This window comes from Ananas comosus, linkage group 17, assembly GCF_001540865.1.
Source record: "Ananas comosus cultivar F153 linkage group 17, ASM154086v1, whole genome shotgun sequence".
Lineage (NCBI taxonomy): Eukaryota > Viridiplantae > Streptophyta > Magnoliopsida > Poales > Bromeliaceae > Ananas > Ananas comosus.
The window spans coordinates 3,876,289-3,899,380 of record NC_033637.1 but is presented as its reverse complement, the minus strand read 5'-3'; the positions used below and the strand labels follow the sequence as shown (position 1 = coordinate 3,899,380).

General features: G+C 36.6%; 3 protein-coding genes across 4 annotated transcripts; 1 reads left to right on the top strand and 2 right to left on the bottom strand.

The window, feature by feature from the left end:
- On the bottom strand, positions 75–2,710 carry LOC109722780 (exopolygalacturonase-like). The gene is made up of 6 exons (XM_020250917.1): positions 2,540–2,710; positions 1,963–2,103; positions 1,590–1,766; positions 1,061–1,350; positions 690–918; positions 75–595 (listed from the first exon to the last, which is right to left on the bottom strand). Exons 1-6 carry the CDS (start codon positions 2,678–2,680, stop codon positions 353–355), a joined length of 1,221 nt encoding a protein of 406 aa, XP_020106506.1. The 5' UTR covers positions 2,681–2,710; the 3' UTR covers positions 75–352.
- LOC109723506 (cytochrome b5) lies at positions 10,374–13,115 on the top strand. Its single transcript, XM_020251894.1, has 3 exons — positions 10,374–10,570; positions 12,436–12,502; positions 12,612–13,115. Exons 1-3 carry the CDS (start codon positions 10,490–10,492, stop codon positions 12,857–12,859), a joined length of 396 nt encoding a protein of 131 aa, XP_020107483.1. The 5' UTR covers positions 10,374–10,489; the 3' UTR covers positions 12,860–13,115.
- LOC109723294 (quinolinate synthase, chloroplastic-like) lies at positions 14,943–20,559 on the bottom strand. Of its 2 annotated transcripts, none has more exons than XM_020251621.1 (7): positions 19,594–20,559; positions 18,164–18,448; positions 17,135–17,353; positions 16,873–16,989; positions 16,132–16,650; positions 15,610–15,771; positions 14,943–15,449 (listed from the first exon to the last, which is right to left on the bottom strand). In XM_020251621.1, exons 1-7 carry the CDS (start codon positions 20,374–20,376, stop codon positions 15,381–15,383), a joined length of 2,154 nt encoding a protein of 717 aa, XP_020107210.1. In that variant the 5' UTR covers positions 20,377–20,559; the 3' UTR covers positions 14,943–15,380. The 2 variants fall into 2 exon arrangements, with proteins under 2 accessions (XP_020107210.1, XP_020107209.1); XM_020251620.1 differs by having other exon boundaries at positions 16,810–16,989; positions 19,594–20,556.

Genomic DNA, 23,092 nt, shown 5'->3' with positions numbered 1-23,092 from the left:
TTGACTAGCCTGATTGTCGAACACAAACACAACCAGAAACTCAAAGTGCACAAACCAATTCAGTTCGATATCGATTTGAAAATCTCGGTTTACACGTATATATTTCAACGAGTTTTACAATTCGATCACGAAGAGCGACGCAGAACAAGAGCCGCTGCTACGACCGAAATGCAGTTACAACACTCAGGTACAACCTGAAGTTTGGTGCTCATAAATATATATAACAAAAAAAGGAAAAAAATAAAAAGAATCACCTCATTTCAAAATGGGTGCAGAAACATATCTGATGCATAATATAACAAGTGACTATTGAGGAGGCTAAGGGGCTGCTCATGCTGCAGGGGTGTTTAACTTAGTTCTCCGAATCCGGACCCTTGCACGGCGGCGGGTTCTGCATCCCGCTGTACTCCGCTTTCACGTTGACGCATGTCGCGGTCGTGCCGTTCGGGCCGTTGTGCTCGAGACGGACGTCCTGGAGGCTCACGTTCTCGCACGGTATTCCCTTGCTGCACTTCAGTGTCACCGCGACCGGCGATGTCGACGTCCCCCGTATGTTCTTGAACGTAATGTCACTGATTTTCACTCGCGAAGGCGCCTGCATTGCGTCCACCAAAGTTAGAAACTCGCGATTTTACAGATTTTTTTTTTTTTTTTTTTTTTTTGCTTCAATCTATGTTTATCGAGCTCACCGCGGACTGGCATTTGGCGAAGGGGCAGTACGTCTGGTCGATGATGATCGGGTTGCGTACGTTATCCATTTCGATGTTCTCGAATGTCAAGTTCGAAGCCTTGGTACTCTTCGGAGAGTTCTCCCACGTCTTTATCCGGACGCCATTGTCCGTCCCGGTGAGGGTACAATCTTTTACGACGAGTCCCGTCACGTCTTCTTCGTCCTCGTACTTCCCTAGGCTCCCGACACTATCAATCATTACCACCGCGGCCACCAACAGTTAGAACAAACAATCATTTGAAACGTAAGGTTAGTTTATGCGAAGCATATCGCAACAGTTTAGTTCCTGAACTTTCTCATATATTACAATTTTCAAGCGTCTTTCGGTACCTGATGCCATGTCCGGGCCCGCACTTGATTCCCGCGATTGTGATGTCGTGGTTGCCCTGGCCGACGGAGATGCAGTCGTCGCCCGTCCCGATCTTGGAGTTGGAGATGGTGACCGCCGTGTTGCGCTCGAGGTGGATGCCGTCGGTGTTGGGGCTCTCCGCGGGTGCGACGATCTTGATGCCGCTCGCCTTGAAGTTCGCGTTGCTCAGCAGCGCAATGTGGAAGAACTTGCTGTTCACCGATGTTATGTCCTTCATTTTGCTGTGGTTTGTCGCTAGGAACGCCAAAGACTACAACGAAGAAATAGCCAAAGTTAGTTTGCTATCGTTAAAAATATATAGAGGTAAAAGCTAGGCCAAACAGATACTGAGTTTTTTTACATTTGTGCATCCATAGAAAGCGTATCTTATTAGTACGGTAGTGAATGATGAGATTAGGGTGCGCGAATGTGCGAATGCAACAGATGCATGCAGTTGAAAATGACAGATAAGAACAGATACTAATGCGTTAGCTACGATGTGAATCTTACAGTAGGTAGGAGTTTGCAGTCCTTTTTCACAGGGCATTTGTTGTGGGGCCAAGCGAGAGAACCCTGGCCATCAAGGGTCCCCCCACCGGTTACGGTCAAGTGATCGACGAACCCGAATTCGACCCAATAGCCCCCGGACCTGTATTTACTCAGATCAGTCGTTGCCTTTAGCGTTCCCTGCAAATTACATCCCAACAACACATTCCTTAAAAATTTTAGTAAAAATTTATATTTACTAAGAATTAAGCAGCATCATAAAATTTTATATGTAAAAATCACTTTGAATAGATTCTGCATATGTTGCCTTTATGTTTGATAAGTTTAGGAGAGAAAATTTGAAAATTGACTTGTGAATTTTAAATTTGAAACTTGCCTGCAATTGGACTGTGATGGATTGCACATTTGCACATGGGCCCCTGAACTTAACAGGGCTGAGAAAGTACGTCCCTTTTGGAATCACAAGCTTCACACTCCCTGTAGAATTGCATGCTGCTTTCCATGTTTCTTGAAATGCCTGAGCCATATATAAAATAATATATAATTTTTTTAAAATGAGAATATTTTGTTAAGAGAGAGAAATTTTTTTATAGAAAAAAACCAAAAATTTTAAAAACCGCTCTAGGGCCTGTTTGGCTAGCTGTAGAACAATAATACGATAATCGTGCGAAAGCAGAAGAAGCAAACAAAGACTCTATATACGTACATTTTATCTCATAGCTTCTCTTTTAGGAGAAGTTTAATTTTTTCTCTTATTTTAAAGCAAACGCGAATCGAAATGCACGAGTTATATTGTCAATGCACACGGAGAAACCGGTGCAATTAAATCTTGCAAAGAAAAGAAATAACTGAGTTCATAAATTGAAACAAATTAATCATCAAAGCTCATAGCTCAGGAAAGCGCAAAAAAAAAAAAGAAGAGAGAGAGAGAGGATTAGGAGGTGATTATGAACCTTGCTATCATCACGAAGCCCGTCCCCGCGCGCTCCGAAGCTCATCACGTTGAAATTTCCGGGGCCGGTCGGGCGAACGCCGTCGACGATTCGTAATCCATGGAAGATGAGGTACAGCAACACCAAGAGCTTAGTCTCCATTCTCACCTCTAAACTGTTTTTTTTTTTTTTTTTTTTGGCGTGATCTTTTCCTTATATTATTTTTTTATTTTAATTTGTACTCTTATTTCTTATTTATTTATTTATTTATTTAGTTATTTATTATTTCAAATCCAAGTGTTTTGGAGGGATTTTATAGGAGAGTTTTGGTGCATAAATTTAGATGTGGGTATAGTACGTGTGGAGTTCCTTAACTACCGTAAACTGCTTATTTCCCCACTCCCTTTTAACCGTAACTACCTCTCCCCCACACACTACGCTATTGGTGCTTAATTTTTTTCCCTCATAATAGGATCAAGGAACTTTGACCAAGCAGGGGTCTTGTGCTCCTCCCTTTGACCAGATTCCAAATTTAGTAAGGACTAATTGCCTGCAGCTTTCTGTAAATATATAATAAATATATCTATACAAAACTCCACTTTCTATTTTTATCTCTACAAAAGTGCACTGATATTCACATTTGTTATCGGTAGGAATGCAAATGGATTCGGGTTGGTCGAGCTCCCGCCGCGATCCGCCCAGAATGGGGCTGGAAGTGAGAACAAAAAATATAAAAAAATATAATCCGTCCCGATACATTAGTAAATAGAGCGTGATGCGGGAGACCCTTTTATTCCTTCAATCCGTTCTAATCCATAAAAAATCCACTCCCACCCCGAATAGGGTGGTAAGTAGGACCCAAAAATAAAATAAAAAATAACTCGCTCCAAATCCGTCCCGCCCCGATAAGAAATAGAGCAGGAGGTGGGAACCATACCGACCCCGGATTCGCCCCTAGTTATTATTAGAGTACACAGATAAGTAATATGACATTTTTGCCCTTACAAATATATCCCTCTAAATGCTCCAACGGCTAGAATTGCATAAATGTCTCCCAAAAAAATAATTTACTCGGTAAAATAAGAGAGATAAAAAAGTCAATTTACCTCATACACTAATGAGGGTTAAGTATTTTACTAATGGTTAACTATATTTTTCTAATAGATTCTAACAGCAAAATATTTAAAAACAGTAAGATTTTTGTAAAAATAAAAATAAAAAGTTGAACTTTATAGAGATATATCTGCTATTCGATATATTTATTAGGAGCTGTATGCAATTAAATCAAATTTTCATAATTTTTCAAGATCATTTGTTGAGTATTCGAATAATTCTAAAAATTGATAATTTTTAATTATTAATATGAGTTGAATTTGAAACCAGTTGATCGCTAAAATTATAAATCTGCTTTCCATAAAGTTCAGATAGTTTAGATTGTGTTTAATGATATCGATCGTCGATTAAATTGCTCCATCCTTAAAAATAACGTGGAAGTAAATTGCTTGTTTTAAAAGTATTCTTGGGCCTAACTCTTCGAATAATTCTTGTTTCCTTTTGTCTTCTTTTTATGGTGATTTTTTTTGTGCTCACAAAAATGAGAAAAATTAAACTATCCCTTACAAATAAATCTCAAGTTATCTCTCGGATCACCGAGTTTTAATTTATTTAAATTAATTGGCTAAACTTTAAATTATACTTTAATTGAATCTATAAGTGATGATGTTCGCGGTGATCTATAGATTACGGTAGAGAAAATATTGCTATATGCAAAGGATTACTCATGCGATATTTTATAAAATTATATTCAGCACGACATTAAGCATAATTGGACAAAGGGATGATTGAAACAAAAATTGAAGTATAATTAAGGCTTCGTTTGGGATTGCAGGGAGAACAAAAATTGAAGTATAATTAAGGCTTCGTTTGAGATTGCAGGAAGATTGCGTTACGTACGGTGAGAAAGTACGTTGGAAAAATACTCTGTTTGTTTCCGTACGTAATATTGCATTCCGCATATCGCGATGAGTCGGTTATGATATATTTTCTACGGTCCCACCGAAAAACACAGAAGCACCGTATGTAATATTGCATGCCGTATATCGCGATGAGTCAGTTATAATATATTTTCTACGGTCCCACCAGAGAACACAGAAGCATATCTCTATATGCTTTTTCCTCAACTCCATTTTATCTAATAGCGTTAGATAGACCGACCGTACCTAGAGCAAGTGGCAAGGGGCTTAGTGGTTGGTATCCGAGACCCAAGTTTGAATCCTAGTTGACTCATATTTCCAGCTAAATTTATTTCTAAATGAAATAAACGAAGCGGGTAGCGTACTATCTATCTCTCTCAAAAAAAAATTAGCGTTAGATAGGCCTCAATACCAAACTAAACCTAAGATCAATAAGGATTAACTTTTGCTAATATGACTTGTTTTGTGGAACATAACTATTTCTTTTAATTTCTTTTTTTTTTAGAGAGAGATAGATAGCACACTACCCGTTTCGTTTATTTTTTTTAGAAATAAACTTATCTGGAAATATGAATCAACTAGCATTCGAACTTGGGATCTCGGGTATTAACCACCAAATCCTTTGCCACTTGCTCTAGGGAACAGCGGGTAATTTCTTTTTTTTAAAGGGGAGGAGGTGGATGACATATATAATTCACAAGTCTCACATTATAATTATGATCTATAATTTGTTAATTTACTTTAATTCCAAAAACTCTTAGGCATGGGCATTTTGGTGAATAACTTAGGACCTTAGTAATCTCCCAACATGTTGGATATGTATGAGGTTATAATGTATAGGATATGAAATTGTTAAATTGGTTAAGGTAGGATATCACTTAGAAGTGGGATTTAATATTGAGACTTGAAATTGGCCTATAAGATAGGCACAAAATAAGAGGTAGTGTAGTGCATCAAATTAATGTCAAATAAAATGTACAAAGTTGAAAGGTTCTTTAAAATTTCCTTAAATATAGATGAAAGTATTGCTGATTAAAAATCAGAGTTATGATTATCTTAAAATAACTCTTGCTGAGTGTTAATATCTTGAAATATTATTTTTAGTTAGCAGCTTACATGTTTAGAGACAGACTGTAAAATGACATTGAAGTAGAAGATTTTGAAATCAAAGTTAGTCTAAACTTTTAATCTCATTCGTAAAAAATTTGAGGCCGTCGTGAGAGAGAATATTGAATATAAAATATAAATCACTCTATTCTCTTGGTTTGAACTTAATAGTGGGAAATAGAGATATCAATGGGTGCCAAACCTATACAGAATAGATTTATCTGATTTTAAATAAATATGATTGTGAATATGGGAATAAAACTAAGTACATGACAATTTCAGATTTGGATAGGGAATTTTCTCTGTGCCCAATACGATCCTAAATCCACCCGAAACTTGAATAGATTTTACATTATATAATATATATGAATATTTAATATTATATTTAAATTTATATTTTAAAATTAGATTTTAATATAATAATATTTTGAAATATGGTAAAGACACATAATTTTTTTGGGTTCGGATTCGAATTCTGAGTTTTTTGTTGATTTTCAAAATCCATCGTGTTCAGATTCGAACTCAGATTTCTAATTTAGTTATCGAATTTGGATTTCGAACTTGGATTCGAACATGATGGATTTCAAAATCCATCATGCTCGGAGCTCTCGGTCTACTAACATATGTTATTTTTTTTTCACCTTCATTCAATAATTCACCTTAGGAATATTTTTAATATTAAAATTTAATAAATATTTTTAAATTTCAGAATGATAATTATAACTCTTGAATAAAAATAAAATTGCACATGATGATGAATTATGACTTCACAAGATGTCGTGATCTCTCCACTATTTTTTTTTTTATTTTTCTAGTAATCACATAAATCATATTCAAATAGAATTAAAAAATTAATAGAACATTGTCTTATCACTTTTAGAAATAATAGAATATTATTTTATTGAACTTTCTCCAAGTATGTATCTTTTCCCACCTATAATTCGAAAGTGAACTTAAGTAACTGCAAGGTGGTGGTGTAATTGATAAAAGCTTCACCCATTGGTGGACGATTCGATCCTCTCTTAAAGTCAAAATTTTTATATGATTAGTCGTGAAAAATAAGGTACTAACAGCGGATAACTTTTTAAAAAGGGATTGGAGGGGAGAGGAAGGTTGCATCTTCTGTTTGGACGAGATGGAGATGATGGACCACCTCTTTTCAAGGTGTACATGTTCTACAGCTTTGCTGAAAAGTACTACCAAACATTTTCTTCGGAACTGTTCATCATCCAAGGGATTATGGAATGTGAGCTATTGCAAAGGATGTATAAAGGGGGTAGAGAGTTAGTGACTATCGCCGTCACTTTGTGGGTTTTTTGGTTGGGGCGGAACGGAAATTTTTTTTCAAATACTAAACACTCGTTGAGGTACTTGCTGTTCGAGATTAGAACTCTTAAGGATCTATGGTTTCGCTTCTGCTTCGGTAATAATTCATGTTGAATTTTTTTTTTTTTTATGAGACCACTGCTGTCCTATTTTGTAATTAAATTTATTTTTTAAATAAATAAAACAGTAGCATACTATTTATTTAAAAAAAAAAAAAATTGCAAGGTGAACTTAAGTACCGCAAAAAATATATATTTTAAAAAAACTGTTTCTAGAAATTTCGTCGAGTTGGTTTTTAATCAACAAATGCGTGCAGTTGACGTTGACAAAACCATGTTGTTGGATTTGACTGGGAGTTTCGATCCGTGGAGAAAGGAAATAAAAATAAATCACGTTTCACGTTTGTTCATCTGCGTCCATCATCGAAAATGACAAAAAATATATAAAAATTAAAAAAACTCAATGATTAGCTCAAACTTATACTCAAATAGACAAAACATATAAACCATTAGATCCACATTAATTTAAATTTTTAGAGATAAAATAATTATTTCAAATTATTTAATATAATATTAGAGCAACATCAAACTGTACAGAACTTACCTACTTTGAATCGGCTATTCAATCCTTTAATTTGTTCAATTTGACTTCACCGTTTATTTTTACAGACTTGGTATACTTTGTAAAATTTTCGTAACTATAAAATTCATTAAAACAAAAAAATTAGTTTAGATTTTAAAATTAAAGTATTAATAATTGACTCAAATCAAGCCGATTGAAAGATTGAATAGTAAAATTAAAAGAGAATATAAGATAGTTATGTTCCACATATTTCTCAAAGGAAAAAATAAAAAACAAAAACTCCTGGAAAATCTATCATAGGGCAAAACACACTGAGGTAAAGGTCAACATTTTGACTCGCTCAATTAATTAATGTACTCAATAAAGGGCGTAGCATATGGACAAAAATTTTATGGGCACTCTGCCCAAACAAATGTGCCCAATGAGCACCGCGTGTGCAGCGGTCCTCATCCGCACCCTCCCTTCCCCCTCCTTTTTCCTCTCTACCTAAAAACCGAGCCCACCATTTTTTTTTTTTTTTTTTTGAGGCTGCGGATGGGCACTGCTACACACACGGCGCCCATCCGGGCACCGTGCCTAAACAAATTGTTTGGGCACGGTGCTCATAAAATTTTTGTCCGTAGCATATTAACGTCCGAGCAAGTACACGGCAAATAAAATGCTTTAAACCCATTGCTCGTAACCATGGGCGACAACCGAAACGTAGAACCCAGTTTTGTAGCCCATACCAAATATTTTTCATTATTATTATTATTATTATTATTATTATTAGTATTATTATAATATTGCATGAGAACTAGATAATATCTCAACTTAATAACAAGGGTACCTAACTTTGAGTACAGTGACATTCGTTACGTTCAACTTTAATTTGTTACAATTTATTACTTAATTTTTTTAACTTATTATAACTGAGTTTTACAGTCTAATTTAGTAGAATGAATACTGATGATTTGCTAGTGTGGTAGCAATATGGTATCTTATTAATTGTAGCACGTCACCGTGTCATTAGTAACACTTCATTATTCAACCAATCAAAGTGAATTATAAGATTTAAATATAATAATTTTAAAATTTTGAGTCAAAAATTATAATAAATTATAATTTGGAGGGTCAAGATATAACGGATCTCATAGTTTCAGGACTAAAAGTGCAATTTTGTAGTGAGGGGTAAGCAGATGATAATAAAAGATTGGCCACCAACCACTGGGAGAGGTTGGATGGGAAATAGCAAGGGAACCTAACCACAACTCCCAACCACTCTATGGAATATATTTCGTGGACCTTGTCTACCATGTATGCTGTGAACCAACCAACTAACCAATCGAAAAAAAGAGAGAAAAAAAGATTCATCTATTCTTTACTTTTATGTAAGGTGAAAAATCAAAAGTTTCGGAGTATTGTGTTGTTAGATAAAATACTGGTAGCCAGATAACTGCTATAATTATTCAGAGAAATGAAATATTAAATTTTATTTAGTATTTTTATTTTTCTATAGTAAGTTTGAATTGCCAAATTAATAAACAATCTACTTCGAAACTTTAATATAACGCTCCATCTTCTAATCAAGTAAATTTTTATACCTTCTTGCCTGTCAGGTGCTTAATTTATTTTGTTATATATAAAAATAATTGAAAGCAGAATGGATATCTTAATGTGTCGCTCAATTTTGAGCGTAGTGTTTAAAAATGATTTTGTAAGCCTGGTCTTTCCTATAAAAGGCTACACCACAAAAAAAAAAAAAAAAAAAAGAAAAAAAAAAAGAAGAGCTGATACCTTAAATTGTGGACGAGGATCCTGTAATACACAGACGAGAATGGATCCACCGTCCAACAGCCCGTTGTTTAATCAGGACCGTCCGTTAACGAATTGGTATCTAATTAGATAATGGTTTGGACTCGCAGGAACGTGTTCCACATACGCCACCATTTTCGCTGATAATTGTTCCGTAGACCGGACCTATCAAAACGCGGTGCCACATCCCTAATTAATGTTGTGAAAGCCGATTAGTTAGCTTTACATATTTTATAGATCTATAATTAATTAATTTAAAAAATTTAAGATCAGTTGTTGGTGTATACTGTTGTAGCAATTATATACCACAATATTTAATACTTTAATTATACTAAAACTTATGCAGTTTATTTGAGAACAAATGATAATATACGTCCTCTAATTATAAAAAGATTTTATTATATATCAGTCACAACACATTATCTATTAACAACGAATTATATCTTTTATTTAAATAAAAAATAAAATAAAAATAATTTTCTAATAATTATGATGGGATGGTGAATCGAAAAAAAACAATCTGATTAGTTAGTAGTGCCACATCAGCAATATAACTGGTATATTCTAAATTTTTTGTTAAGGCTTCTTTGGAATTGCGGAAAGATTGCATTACGTGCGTGAGACTCCTGTCACGTCTAATGGATTCAAAAAAGTGTTAGAATTTGAATCAATACGACAAGAAAATACGACAATTGTTTTCGTATGTAATATTGTGTTTCGCATATCGCGATGAGTTGGTTACGATATATTTTCTACGATCTCACCGGAGAACACAGAAGTACATATCTCTGTGCTTTCTTCGAACTCCATTTTATCTAATAGCGTTAGATAGTCTTCAATACCAAATTAAGTCTAATTATGATGTACTAAAGCTCCCTCTGCAGTGACTGTACACCCGGTCCACCGAAATCCTCTCTCTGTGGTTGGTCGCGGTGGTGGGCCGCAATAGATCGATACCTTTTCATTTTAATCTCTGTCTCTCTTTTTTTCTTTTTTATTTTTTTATTTTTTTTTTATTTTTTTGGAGGGGGTATTGAGTCAAAACTAGGATGTGTATATAGCGGTGGGCTTGGCTCACCAACCCCCACCACACCCACGCTTCTCCCTTGTTTTGATTTTGGGGATCCAAACCACTCGGAGCGATAACACACACACATAACACGCGCACGAGAGAGAGGGAGAGAGAGAGATGGGGGAGAAGGTGTACACGCTCGAGGAGGTGTCGAAGCACAACACCAACAAGGATTGTTGGCTCGTCATCAACGGCAAGGTTCGATTCTTCTTCTTCTTCTTCTTCTTCCTCTTCTTTTTTTGTTTTTTGAGGGTTTTTTTGTGCGTAGGCGATTAGATCTGTGCGATCCTGTGTTTGATCTCGTTGTTTCCCGGAGTGGTTGTGTGTGATGCGTTTGATCTAAGATCGATCTCGTAGGAAATGATGCAGGAATCGTTTTAATATCCCCGATTGCAGATTTGGGGAACGTCGGATGAATCGTGTCACTTTTTGACGCGTTTGATCTAAAGATCAATCTGACAGGAAATGATACAGGAATAGTTTTAACGTCTTCGGTTATGGGTACGATGAATATCAGATGAATCATGTCACTTTGGTGTGTGATGTGTTTGATCTAAAATCAAATCTGATAAGAAATAGCACACCAGTAGTTTTTATACATGTATATATATATATATATATATATATATATATATATATATATCAGGTGAATCGTGTTCCATGCAGTGAGAGGAGAGGTAAAGGATGTGATGCTTTTGCCCTATTAAATGGCGGATATGGGATCTGAATCCGCGAATCTTCGGATCGAGAAAGATTAGGACTATTTTTGATACCATGTTATTTACCGAAAAGATGATTGTTTTGGGGGATGATTCAGGAATAGTTTTACATGATTAATCTGTGTTTGTTATCGTTCCTGAATTCATTTAGTAACTTGATGTATTTAGTATCGTACTGCACTTGAAAAGGAGAATTTTTTGTGGGGTTTTAGAGCATTATTGAGACGTGTTGGGATATTTGCTTGTATTGAAGATCCCTGTGCTGAATTTTTGCTTCTTGTATCCCCTATTTTCGTGATCCGACGTGCTTCAAACGGGGGTAATGTGAATTTTAACCTATTTGATATCTAAAGTATATTCTGCATTTGAGTGTTTATTGTATACGGGCGAATTCAAAGTGATAATATTTTTGTATGTAGAAACTACTAATTCGTTCATCAAAATCCATCATAGTTTTTGGTGTTATTATAAACAAGAAAACTAACTTTTGGATGATCTTAATATTTTGAAACTTCCCATCCTTTTTTTTAAAAAAAAATACTGCTAGCAAGAAACCTGAGTTTTGGATTATTTCTTATATTTGAAACTTTCACCCGATGATGATGAAAGTACCCGAGAGCCGAATATGGTATTGTAGATCAATTACTTATTAGTTTAGTTTTCGCCCTCTTATGAGTTCTAAATTTTGATTCTATGTACTCTGAAACTTCCGGCCTTAAAAGCATCTACTCTGGGAAACAGGGAGTATCTGTTTATTCTCAGAAAACTGGTTGCTTTTATGTTTTATGTTTCGTATTATGGAATTGAATGGAACGGTTATTTTTCCTTTTGTTTCTTTTAGATACCTTTTAGAGTTCTGAAATTATTTTTGATGGCAAAGAAGTGTAATGTGTTTTGTTATATCAAGCTTTCAGAGGATAATTAGGAGATTTGTCTTGGCCATATGGAAAGATTGATCTCTATAATATAGAATTCAAGATTTTGCTAGTACCGATTCTAGTCCTACGTAAAGCTCCTTTTCTATTTTACACTGGAGGTGTTTCTAGAAGCCGCCATATTATGCATATATCCCAAGCATCACAAGTAACACCAGAACACTTCTGCTGCTTTTTTTTGCATGTTCTACTTTTGAGCATTTGTATTTCGAAACCTTGCTCATTTATATAGGAATCATTTCTCATGTCATATGAAGCAACTAGTCCTTATTTGCCCCGGCACTCTCGAGATTTATAGAGTAATAAACCTTAATGCTGCTTTTAAGTCAGTTGACATTACTTTGTTGAAGTATATGCACTGATAATAGATCCTTTTCAAATGTTTTACTTTGGATATCTGTTTGCACAGGTATATGATGTGACAAAATTCTTGGAAGATCACCCTGGCGGGGACGACGTTTTGATATCCTCGACTGGTATACATCTATCTTTGCCTTTTGATCAAAGTTATGAGACCCACAAAAATTAATTCAACAGAGGTTGGACCATATATGTCATGATTGTAAAATTATTTTCTGTCTGCAGGGAAGGATGCAACAGATGATTTCGAGGATGTCGGGCACAGCACAACAGCAAGAGCAATGATGGACGAGTACTATGTTGGGGACATCGACACGTCGACGATACCGGCCAAAGTGAAGTACACGCCTCCCAAACAGCCTTACTACAACCAGGACAAGACCTCCGACTTCATCATCAAGCTCCTCCAGTTCTTGGTCCCATTGGCGATCTTGGGCTTGGCCGTCGCAGTTAGATTCTACACCAAAGCCTAATATCTTTCGGTACAATGCATGTTATAATAAATTTATATTATTGTTGGCGATCTCGTGTAAGCAAACTAGTAAGGGGATTGTACTCTGTCTGGTTGTGTTTTGAAGTCCATTGCTTTGTTTTGCGACTGTTTTCTGGATACATGGATTCTAATTTTCCTCTGCTCCTGAATTGCCCTTCCATTTCCGTTATCGAAACTTTGTATCTTTTCTTTCGGTCGAGTCTTTGATTGGAGCAGGAAAATTTGTTTTCTCTTTTCCTCGTCGTTGTTCACTATCGAAGATATGATGTCGCTCTTTGGCAGAAGCTACTCCCCCTTTTTCGTTGGTCGGTCATGTATTGGAAAGTTTATGTCACACAAGACCGTCATCTCTATCGATCTTGAGTTCTTTGCAGGCATTCTGCAGAGTATATATGGATGATTTAGGCTTGGTTGTTCTTATTTAATTTGGTGGATAGGATTATGCTCACAATGTAGGTGATAAATAGAGGTGTCATGGTTGAACCTTAGTAAATCTGTTTCCAGTGCAACAGTAGGGCACCTTTCTTTCTTTTTTTTTTTGTACTTTTTGGCGCTGTTGATTTGGTTTGTGAAGGTACAGCAAACATGAAGAAGAAACCAAAAGGTAGGCGAGCAAACCAATTTGGTCGCAAACTAATGAGACTTATTCAGCTAAAATCATTAAATTCTCCGAAAAGAGCCGGTTGTGAATTCTCTGAAAAGAGCCGGCGGTCATCAATTGACGCCAACAGTTTATGCTCTTTTTTTTTTTTCTTTTTCAGCTAAAATCATTAAATTCTCCGAAAAGAGCCGGCAGCCATCAATTGACACCAACAGTTTATGTTCTTTTTTTTATTATTATTCAATTACGGAAGAAAGGATTTCATATTTGTTTGCAGCATATAGTAATACAGTTCTCACTACTTTGATCACCGATAGAAAAAGGTGGCGTGCTATTCGTTTCGTTTATTTTTTTAGAAATAAATTTAGCTAGAAATATAAATCAATTAAGATTTAAATTTTCAACCTCAGATACCAACCATCAAACTTTTTGCCACTCACGTTAGGGACAGTCAGACAACCGGTCGATCACTGATATCTTAGTCCACGTGGCTAAGAGCTTTGCAGAATACTCTTGGAGCTTCAAAATTGAGTGCTAGACAGAACAATATATATCTTCATGGAAGGAGTGTGCCTACAGTCTACAGACTACTTGTTGGATATGATATTTTTTTTTAAAAAAACATTTTTCACTGCTTCCAAAGGCTATTATTATTCTTGTTTAAATGATCTGCGTCGACCTTTTTTAAAGGCTCACAAGATCCTCTCTGTAGAGTCTGTACTGAGTAGGATGAATTTATTTATTAACCCTATGCGTGCCAACTACCCTTGGCCCAACTGGTCCGGTCATTTAATATCCTTGTGTCCGCATGGCATAAAGGACCTAAATCAATTGGAAACTATAAAGACTTGCAGTACCACCATAGATGTTATAATAATCTCTCTCTCTCTCTCTCTCTCTCTCTCTCTCTCTCTCTCTCTCTCTGTATTATATAAACTGTCAGTAAAATGAACCAAAAACATTACCAGTTCACCGTTTCACTGGTTCGATTTCAACAAGTGATTCAATTCTTCAATCAATTTAACAAAATTTTCACCGAATCTGATCAAAGAGTCGTTTATACTTTATAGCCTAACCAGTTTGATCAGACCGACTGGTTTTTTTAACACAAACGCTAATTCAAATGAAGCTTTACAGGTGATTTAAAAAAAAAAAAAAATCATCCATGTCGAGTCCATTCAAAGAAGGGAAAAATCAAGATCAAGTCCAGGCAAAGGGAAAAATCAAAATGTAAATGTTTTAACAAGCTCCACTAGTCGCATTTGCTTTCTATTTGTTCATGGAAAAATACTCTTCCCCTGAGCCCGGTGATAATACACCGTTGCGGTGAGAAAAATACCAAATCCCTCCAAATATAAAAATTAGAACAAACGATTTTTCTCCATTAGTTTCCTCATAAGAGAGGAGAGGGCCACGAAAATATAGGAAATCGAGAAAGGGAGCAACAAGCATGATGATACCATTATGCTAAACTAAATGAAATTCTTTTTACGCTGTAATCAAGTTACATGATTATTCCGCAACCTAACACAAAAACAATTTTTGTTGCAGGATGTTAATAAGATCCTCATAAATTAATTTCTACTAATACAACAGCAACTGAGGCGAAAACTGTTATGGATATGACAGATCCGCTATCTCAGTAGACAACACTTAATATATATGACAATAAATAAGGACAAAAGAAAACCAAGGTCTAAGTTGCCTTACTTCTGCAGGCACAATAGACCTGGTATCTTGATCGAATTGGTATAGATTATTTTGAGCAGCGCAGAACCAAACAAAATTGTATTCTCAGAGAAGAAATTACCACCGATAATTTTCAGTTGTTGATATGGTGACGTACAAGCATTGAAGATGAGCTCGGCAACGAAAAGACGAACAGATGAGATGCAGACAGTCATGACACTGTTTCTCCGGTCCGACTGAGAACCTCATCAACAAGCTTTTCTGGCAGTTTACTGGTTGCCTGAACTCAAAGAGGAGTATCGAACAAAAGATCAGATTAAAGGTGTATGGCACAATATACCAATGAAACAAGTAGAGTCCGAATTGGAGCATTAAGAAACATTTAACTACTAATTAATAATAGGATGTTTAACTATGATATTCGTACTAAGACGGCTAACCTGGAATTTCCTCATGTGTAAAATCGGCTCACATCCAATCTCTGCTACTGATCTTCCAAGAGGGGTTGTTGCACTAAATCTGCTTGCTTGGTAGGCCGATAAGGCATTGTTTTTGTCCGGAAGTTGATGACACACTGCCAGCAGCGACTGGAGAGAGTTCATCTGCAGAGCAAAATAAGCAAAATCTAGTTTAAGTGCCGGTCCAAAGATGTTGCAAACCACAGTTAATTTAGAATGAAATGATGCTAACTTCTCGAAGACTAGGACAATAGAAGATAACCGGCCAGTTGTTTGTAAATTTCCATTTTCATCAAAAGTGGCACCACAATAGCCGGTGCCTTGGCAAAGTTAACGTGATGTTTAAATATGGAGACAAGAAACTGTTTTCATGACATCATAATTCATGATAGATATCCATGCATAGTCTATATCAACAAACTTTCATGATGCCGCAAAATGATCACAAATCTTTCATCAAGCCAGTTGAATCGTAGGTTAAAAAAAAAAAAAAAAAAAGCTGACCTTCATGTATGGACAGGAAGCACAACCGCCGTGAATAGAACATCCTTCACCAGTTGCCACTCCAGGAACAATAGCAAGTTTGGTTAGATCACTGGCTACGGTAGAAATCGATCCATGGGACCCATTTGGAGACGCTTTTGTAACCGAATCTGATGAGACTGGGAAAACAATTTCAACTTCAATTTTTGCTCTTCCAGAGGAGGAAGATGCACCAGAACCCAACAAGTCCCGAACTGCTGCTGCAATGGAAGTAATCATTCCCGATTCTGTACCCAAAACAAACTGAAGACGATCATCAACACTCCTTTCCAAAGCTTCCTTTAATCGATTCTTGATGAAATCTAGTATATTCTGCGTGGAGCCCACAACTCCCATCCCTCTCTTCTTTGCCTCCATTGCCAAAGAGAACATTTCTCCCGGGACTTCAAAATGAGCGGTTAGAAATGCATCGCAGTACAGCTCCCTTATCCTTTCCACTATTTCGTGACCAAACATATCATGAACAATGCAGTTACCTTCCTGCAGATCAACATCACTACACAATTTTATGACCAAACACTAGGGACAAGGAGAGAAAACCAACTGATTGATAAAATAATACCAAAAGCAATACAAAAAAGAAGAAAGATTTATTCAATTTAAGGTCATAAAAACAGGAAGAATTAATAATTGACAAACCTGAAAATAGTGTAGGCGCGGTAATAGTGATTTGATTGAGTTCCTATCATGTTTGGGATGTACCTCTGCAATCTCTTCATCTGACATGCATGACATTTGCTGAAACAACTCTGCTATATTTGCACCCATATATGAATCAGGACCATACCAGACATTCAAATCTGGTATTTGTGCAAATGCCTGAGCAATTTATTGCATGTAAGTTACATAAAAAAAGGAGAAAAAAAAAATAAACTTATATATTTTCCAACTGAATGCTGAACAAAAACCTCAAACAAACAAGACAGTGAGAAAAAACATGACTAACGATGCAAGAGTTACACACCTGCAATATAGTTTGCACAACATTTGAGGAGGTGCAGGTAATTGTAGGAACAAGTTCATGACCATAAGCTTTTGTCTCTAGGGAAGTATTAATGTAGATAACATGTAAAGATGGAGGGGATCTTGAAGCTGTCTCAAGAAATTGCATGTATCTTGGACTCGCAGCAGCATCTGCCAAAGAGCAACCAATTTGTTCATTTGACATCCTGTAAACACCAACCTGAAGCCAAGCGTGTCAAAAGCATTTTGTAAGACACTCAAATGAAAGGAAAGGAAACTACACAAGTGTCTTCTAATTCATCTTATTACCACGCTGTACAGCTACTGAATTATGCAAACAGCAACGATGATAGTTTCAAAACTCTATGATCAGCAGAAAGCTGCAAGAATATTACCTTAGGGTGCATTTTGCTAGAAGGAAGAATGACTGCACTAGTAATTACTATCCAATTGATTTTTCGTATTGAACTTTCATATATCACTAATCAAAGAAATGACAAAATAAATTTTAGAAGCGAGCTGCATATTCCTACTTCTCTCTACAGTACTAACTATAAGTAGTTTTCTCACAACTCCCCAACAAATTTACATATTAAACATTACATGCAGATCTTAAAGCAAAATGCATTAAGTATATGTCCATCCATTCAAAATTTTCTTATTCACCAATTTGTAAAATTAAAAGAAATTTCATTGATATACAACTGCTTTTTCTAATATAGGAACTAAAGAAAAACAAAATCTGTTAAGAAACTAAATAATGGTTCAGTCTCAAGAGGCATCAAACAATGCGTGATGATGGTAGCTCTATAAAAGCCAAATTTAGCAAATCAAAAGATTAATATGAACACCATATAAGATATAATGCAAGGAAACAAACATGTTATACAGAAGAGCATATTCTTTCTCTAATCTTTAAGCTACAGGCAAGCATATAGTATGCATGATCCAAGAAAAAGTGAATGAATATGTACAAAACAATAGATCGAGTAATATTTAAGTGGAAAATATAAGAAGTTGAGCCAAATACCTTTTCAAAACCAGCTTGATCAAGTATTGCACGAACATTTTCTGACATGAAGTCTACACCAAGAACTGTGATGTACTGACATCCAGCTTCTGCCATCTTGACAGCAGCATCAGCCATTACCAATGAATCAGATATATGGATGTGTGGCCACTGCCTCTTTGCAGCCGTTAAAATACCCTGCACCTCAGGATCCATGTAAAAATGTGCAACAACACCAATCTTTTTCTCTCTAAGCACACTGACAAGTTCTTTAACCTTCATCGCGTTAGGAGATAGAAACTTTGCCTGTAATATCACTAAAACGATATGAGGGATATTGGCCAAAACTTCAACTTACAGAGATAGATTTAAAAATAAATATCTAATCTTTCTTAAAATCAGCATACGTTTTGAGTAGAAACCCCATGAAGGTAGACAGTGATTGCCACTGTTGTCAATGATAAAATGCCAAAATACATTCATACGAAATGTTGGACGAAAAAAATCAGATCATTTTAGTAACTGATGTGCTCAAAGAAGCTAAGAGAAGATTCCTAAGCCTTTCGGGTGAAAAAAGCAAGCTCCTCAGAACAATCAGAACGTTTTGGGTCCTACCAGAAGATTCCTGCTCAGAACAATCAGATCTTAAACTATTGGAGTGCTGATAATTAACCATCTTTAACTGCCGCCCACACAAAGCAACCCAAACATTGCAATCCATTACATCTAACAACAGGCATCAACATTTACATTTTCAGCCATCCTCGATCCTTACATAGGTATTTCTGAGCAAAAGCACAAGCTTCACTATAAACAGAGTGCTGGCAAAGTGAATACTTCGAAAAAAAAAAAATTTATTGATTGTAAGCGACTAAAGTGTTGAAGTGAAAAGTACAGGGGCCAAGTTGCAATATCAGGATAGTACAGGGGATTATCCATACATTTTTCCTTGGAAGAAAGTAGAGATTTACAAGGCAAAGGTCCTTATCACAGCCAAAAAAAAGTGAATGAAAACCCACATGCATCAATTGATGGCGAAAAGTTTGAAATTCATAAGAAATAGGTTTCCATCCGTATTATCCTATTCCTGTTTTCTCTCCTTTTTGATTGTAAGTATTTCTAGTATGTCATAGTTAACACCAGTAGAACTTCGAGAAGAGAGTTGATAGCATACAGTGGGTTATCCCCATTCCTTTTCCAGGCCGCCAAACACACAAGTCTAAACAAAGTAGCCAACTTCCTACCACCATTTCAAGAAGCTGTCTCTATTTCTGCAGCAACTGCATCATTTATCATTATGTCATGAACTAAGGATGAGAAGTTAAAAGACCTCACATATATATTGATAAAAGGAAACCTATTTTGCAACCAAACAGAGCTCGAAGCAGCCTACATCTTTCAATTTTACAGGGGAATTAATATAGCCATCAAAAGAACCAGCGACGGCTCACCTGAGCTTCTGCATAGCTACCCTTCGCACGAATCCCATCGGCCCCAATAACCAGCGACGGGAAGGGCTCAACGGGCGGCCTCCCCTCGCCTTTGGCGATCAAAGCCTTGGTCCTCTTCTGCAAGCTGATCAGCACATTGTGCCAGGTGTTCACCCTGGAGTGGGCTCTCCCGGGCAACCCCACCACGTTGAGGTCCCCGAAATCCTCGGGCCGCAGCTCCAAGACCTCCTCCGCCGGCGCCCCGTCGAGGACGGAGAGGAGGCAGGCGCAGAACCCCTTGGTGATCTCCGAATCGGAGTCCGCGGCGAACCGCATCCGGCCGAGCCCGTCCGCGCCCGCGGCGGCGGCGGCAGCGGAGACCCACACCTGAGCAGTGCACCCCATGACGCGGTTGGCGGGGGCGCGCTCCGCCTCTGGGAAGGGCGGGAGCACGGCGGCGTACTCGAGGAGGCGCTTCACGCGGTCGAGGGGCTCGGGGAGGGAGTGAAACTCCTCGACGAGGCGGCGGAGGCGGACGCGGACGATATCGGCCGCGGCTGCCGCTGCGGGGGCCGCCTCCTGGGCGGCGACGGCGGAGCAGGAGAGGCTCGGCTTAGGGTTAGGGTTAGGGTTAGGGTTAACGGGGCCCGAGCACCTCGCGGCGAGGCGGCAGGAGAGGCGGCGCCCCCACGGCCGAGACCCGGGGGAGAGGACGGGGACGGTGGTGGGACTGAGGCTAGGGTTAGGGTTGGGGATGGGGAGGCGGAGAGCCCTAACCCTAGCGGCGAGAGCGGAGGAATCCATGAGCGGAGGGATCGGGGAGCTGCTGCTGCTTCTTCTTCTTCTCCTTCCCTCTTCTTCGCGGTGTTTGTGGAGAGGAAAATGGCGCGTAGGGGGGCAGGGGGAGACGAGGGCTAAAACACTGGGGCGCGGGATTAGAAGAGTATTTATAGTGTGGGGGAAAGGGGTGGGAAAGGGTGGTTCTCGAGAAGATATGATTTTGCGAGAGGCGAGGACGTGACGAACCACGAGAGAATTTCTAATGATAATAATGTATATACTGCACACCCATTCTCTCAAAAAAAAAATAAGCGCAATAAAATTGGTATAAAAAATAAATAAATTTTTGGACGAAAAGAATATAAGATATACGCTCTCTTTTAAATGGTGGGATACTTTTAAAAATTTATAAATTCGTAAGTATAAAATTTACACTCTATTTTCAAATATATAATAATTAGCATTTCTCATATGATATGACTAGTGACTGATTTAAACTAATGTTGATAAGCACGTATAGCATTGAAACATGCATGCACGAGTTAATCAAAAATCTTTATATAATATATATCAATACATTAATGTTATATAAAGATAATATTGTGAGAAATCCAAAGCGATTCAGGCTTGCAGAATAAAAAGTTTTATCTGTCTGACAACACATCGTCACTATAACTCAATACAGATAAAAAAAAAAAAAAATTTAGAAAAAAAGTAGCAAGCTATATATCCGCTTTGTTTATTTTTTTATAAATAAACTTAGTTGAAAATATAAAGCAACCAGATTTCGAATTTAGAACTTGAAGTACCAATCATTAAATTTTTTGTCACTTGCACTAAGGACCGTTGGTGAATTATTAATGCATTGATGCTCACAATATAATGCAATTGAGACTGGTAATTTGTTTCAGATTTCTTATCAAACTTTTAAGTACGTTGCATCTTTGGTACACTAGTCTAATGCTTACTTTATTATGCATTGTTATAGAAAAAAAAAAATTGTGCATATATATATATATATAGAGAGAGAGAGAGAGAGAGTAGGCCTAGAATACTTTTACAAGTATCACCCAAGTGATACTTGTGTGTTTTTAGCCATTGGATCTACTTTTTGATTATTAATAGCCCTTGGATTAAACACTATTCCACCTACCACCACCTACCACCATCATCTCAATCTCACATCTCTCCATTCAAAGGCTAAAAACACATAAGTATCACTTGGGTGATAATTTTACAAGTATTCTAGCTCTACTATATATATATATATATATATATATATATATATATATTATATATATATATATATATATATATACACACTTGTATTGACCCTTATTTATTCATTTAGTGAATTCTATCTACGTTCCCAATTTCCTACTATTCAATAAGATCCAGACTTTTCTCTATCTAGAATTGAATAATTAGATTAAAAATCAACATAAATAAAAGATAATAATTGCTCCGTTACTCACTCCACACATATGCAGAGGGGTACCGACCGTCTCTAGAGCAAGTGACAAAGGACTTGGTGTTGGTAACCTCAAGACCCAAATTCGAATCCTAATTGATTCATATTTTCAGCTAAATTTATTTCTAAAATAAATAAACAAAATAAATAACATCTATCTATCTCCCCAAAAAAAAAAAAAAAAAAAAAAAAAACATGTATGCAGGTTGAATCTCAATCATAATGAGTTACGGATCTACACGAATATCCGCCGCAAGGCTAGTTAGTGGTTGGGGTAGCACACCCTTTTAGCTTGAGGTCATCTGTTACTTGCTCTTTTTTTTTTCGTAGAGAAAGACGCATAGGTTATAATATTAAAATAAAATAAAAGATCTCGTAGATTTGTTTTTTTTGTTTTTTGTTTTGTTTTTTTTTTTTTTTTAAGAATGGGTTTGGTAGAGAAAGACGCCGAGGCTGTATATTAAAACAGAAGGAGGTTGCATAGATTTATTTTATTACATCCTAATTGTTTTATTGAAAAAATATCAAATAACAAAACTTTAAGCCTCAGTTTGGTTGGGGGTTAAGGGGTGGAATAACCCCTTAACCTCCATTTTATCCCCAAATATTTTTAAAAATGGGTGGGGTTAGCTAACCCCACCTCAAATGGGTTATTCCGGATTAGCTAACCTCACCTAACCCTACCAAATCTCAACCAAACATTATTTTCTATTCATAATAACTCATTATCCTTCTTATCCCGCCTACTCTAACCAAACACTATTTTTCACTATCCTGGACTAACTCCAACCCACAACCAAATACAAAAATATTCTAACCCCACCTTAATCCTAAACTTAACCCTATCCCTAGAATAACTAGTTTTTCCTTAACCCCGAACCAAACAGTAGCTAAAATTAGGACCTCGGATATCAAGAATAAAGTTCTTTGTCACTTACGCCAGTGACAGTCGACTACTACATTCTAATTGTTATGTGGTGGTTTCAAAATAATTATTATATAAAAATTATTTTTTAAAGAAAAAATAGTATACTATTCGTTTTATTTTTTTATAAAAAATAAATTTAACTAAAAACATGAAATAACTAAGTTTTGAATTTAAATTTTTGAATATCAACGGTTAAATTCGTTACCACTTGCGCTAGAGACAGCAGCTTACTATAGGAAAAATTGTTAAAAATATCTTGACACTGAGGGTGTGTTTGGGTCATCGTGAAACCACTCCAAAAAATAATTTTTCAATGAAAAATTTTTTTTTTTTGTTGTTGT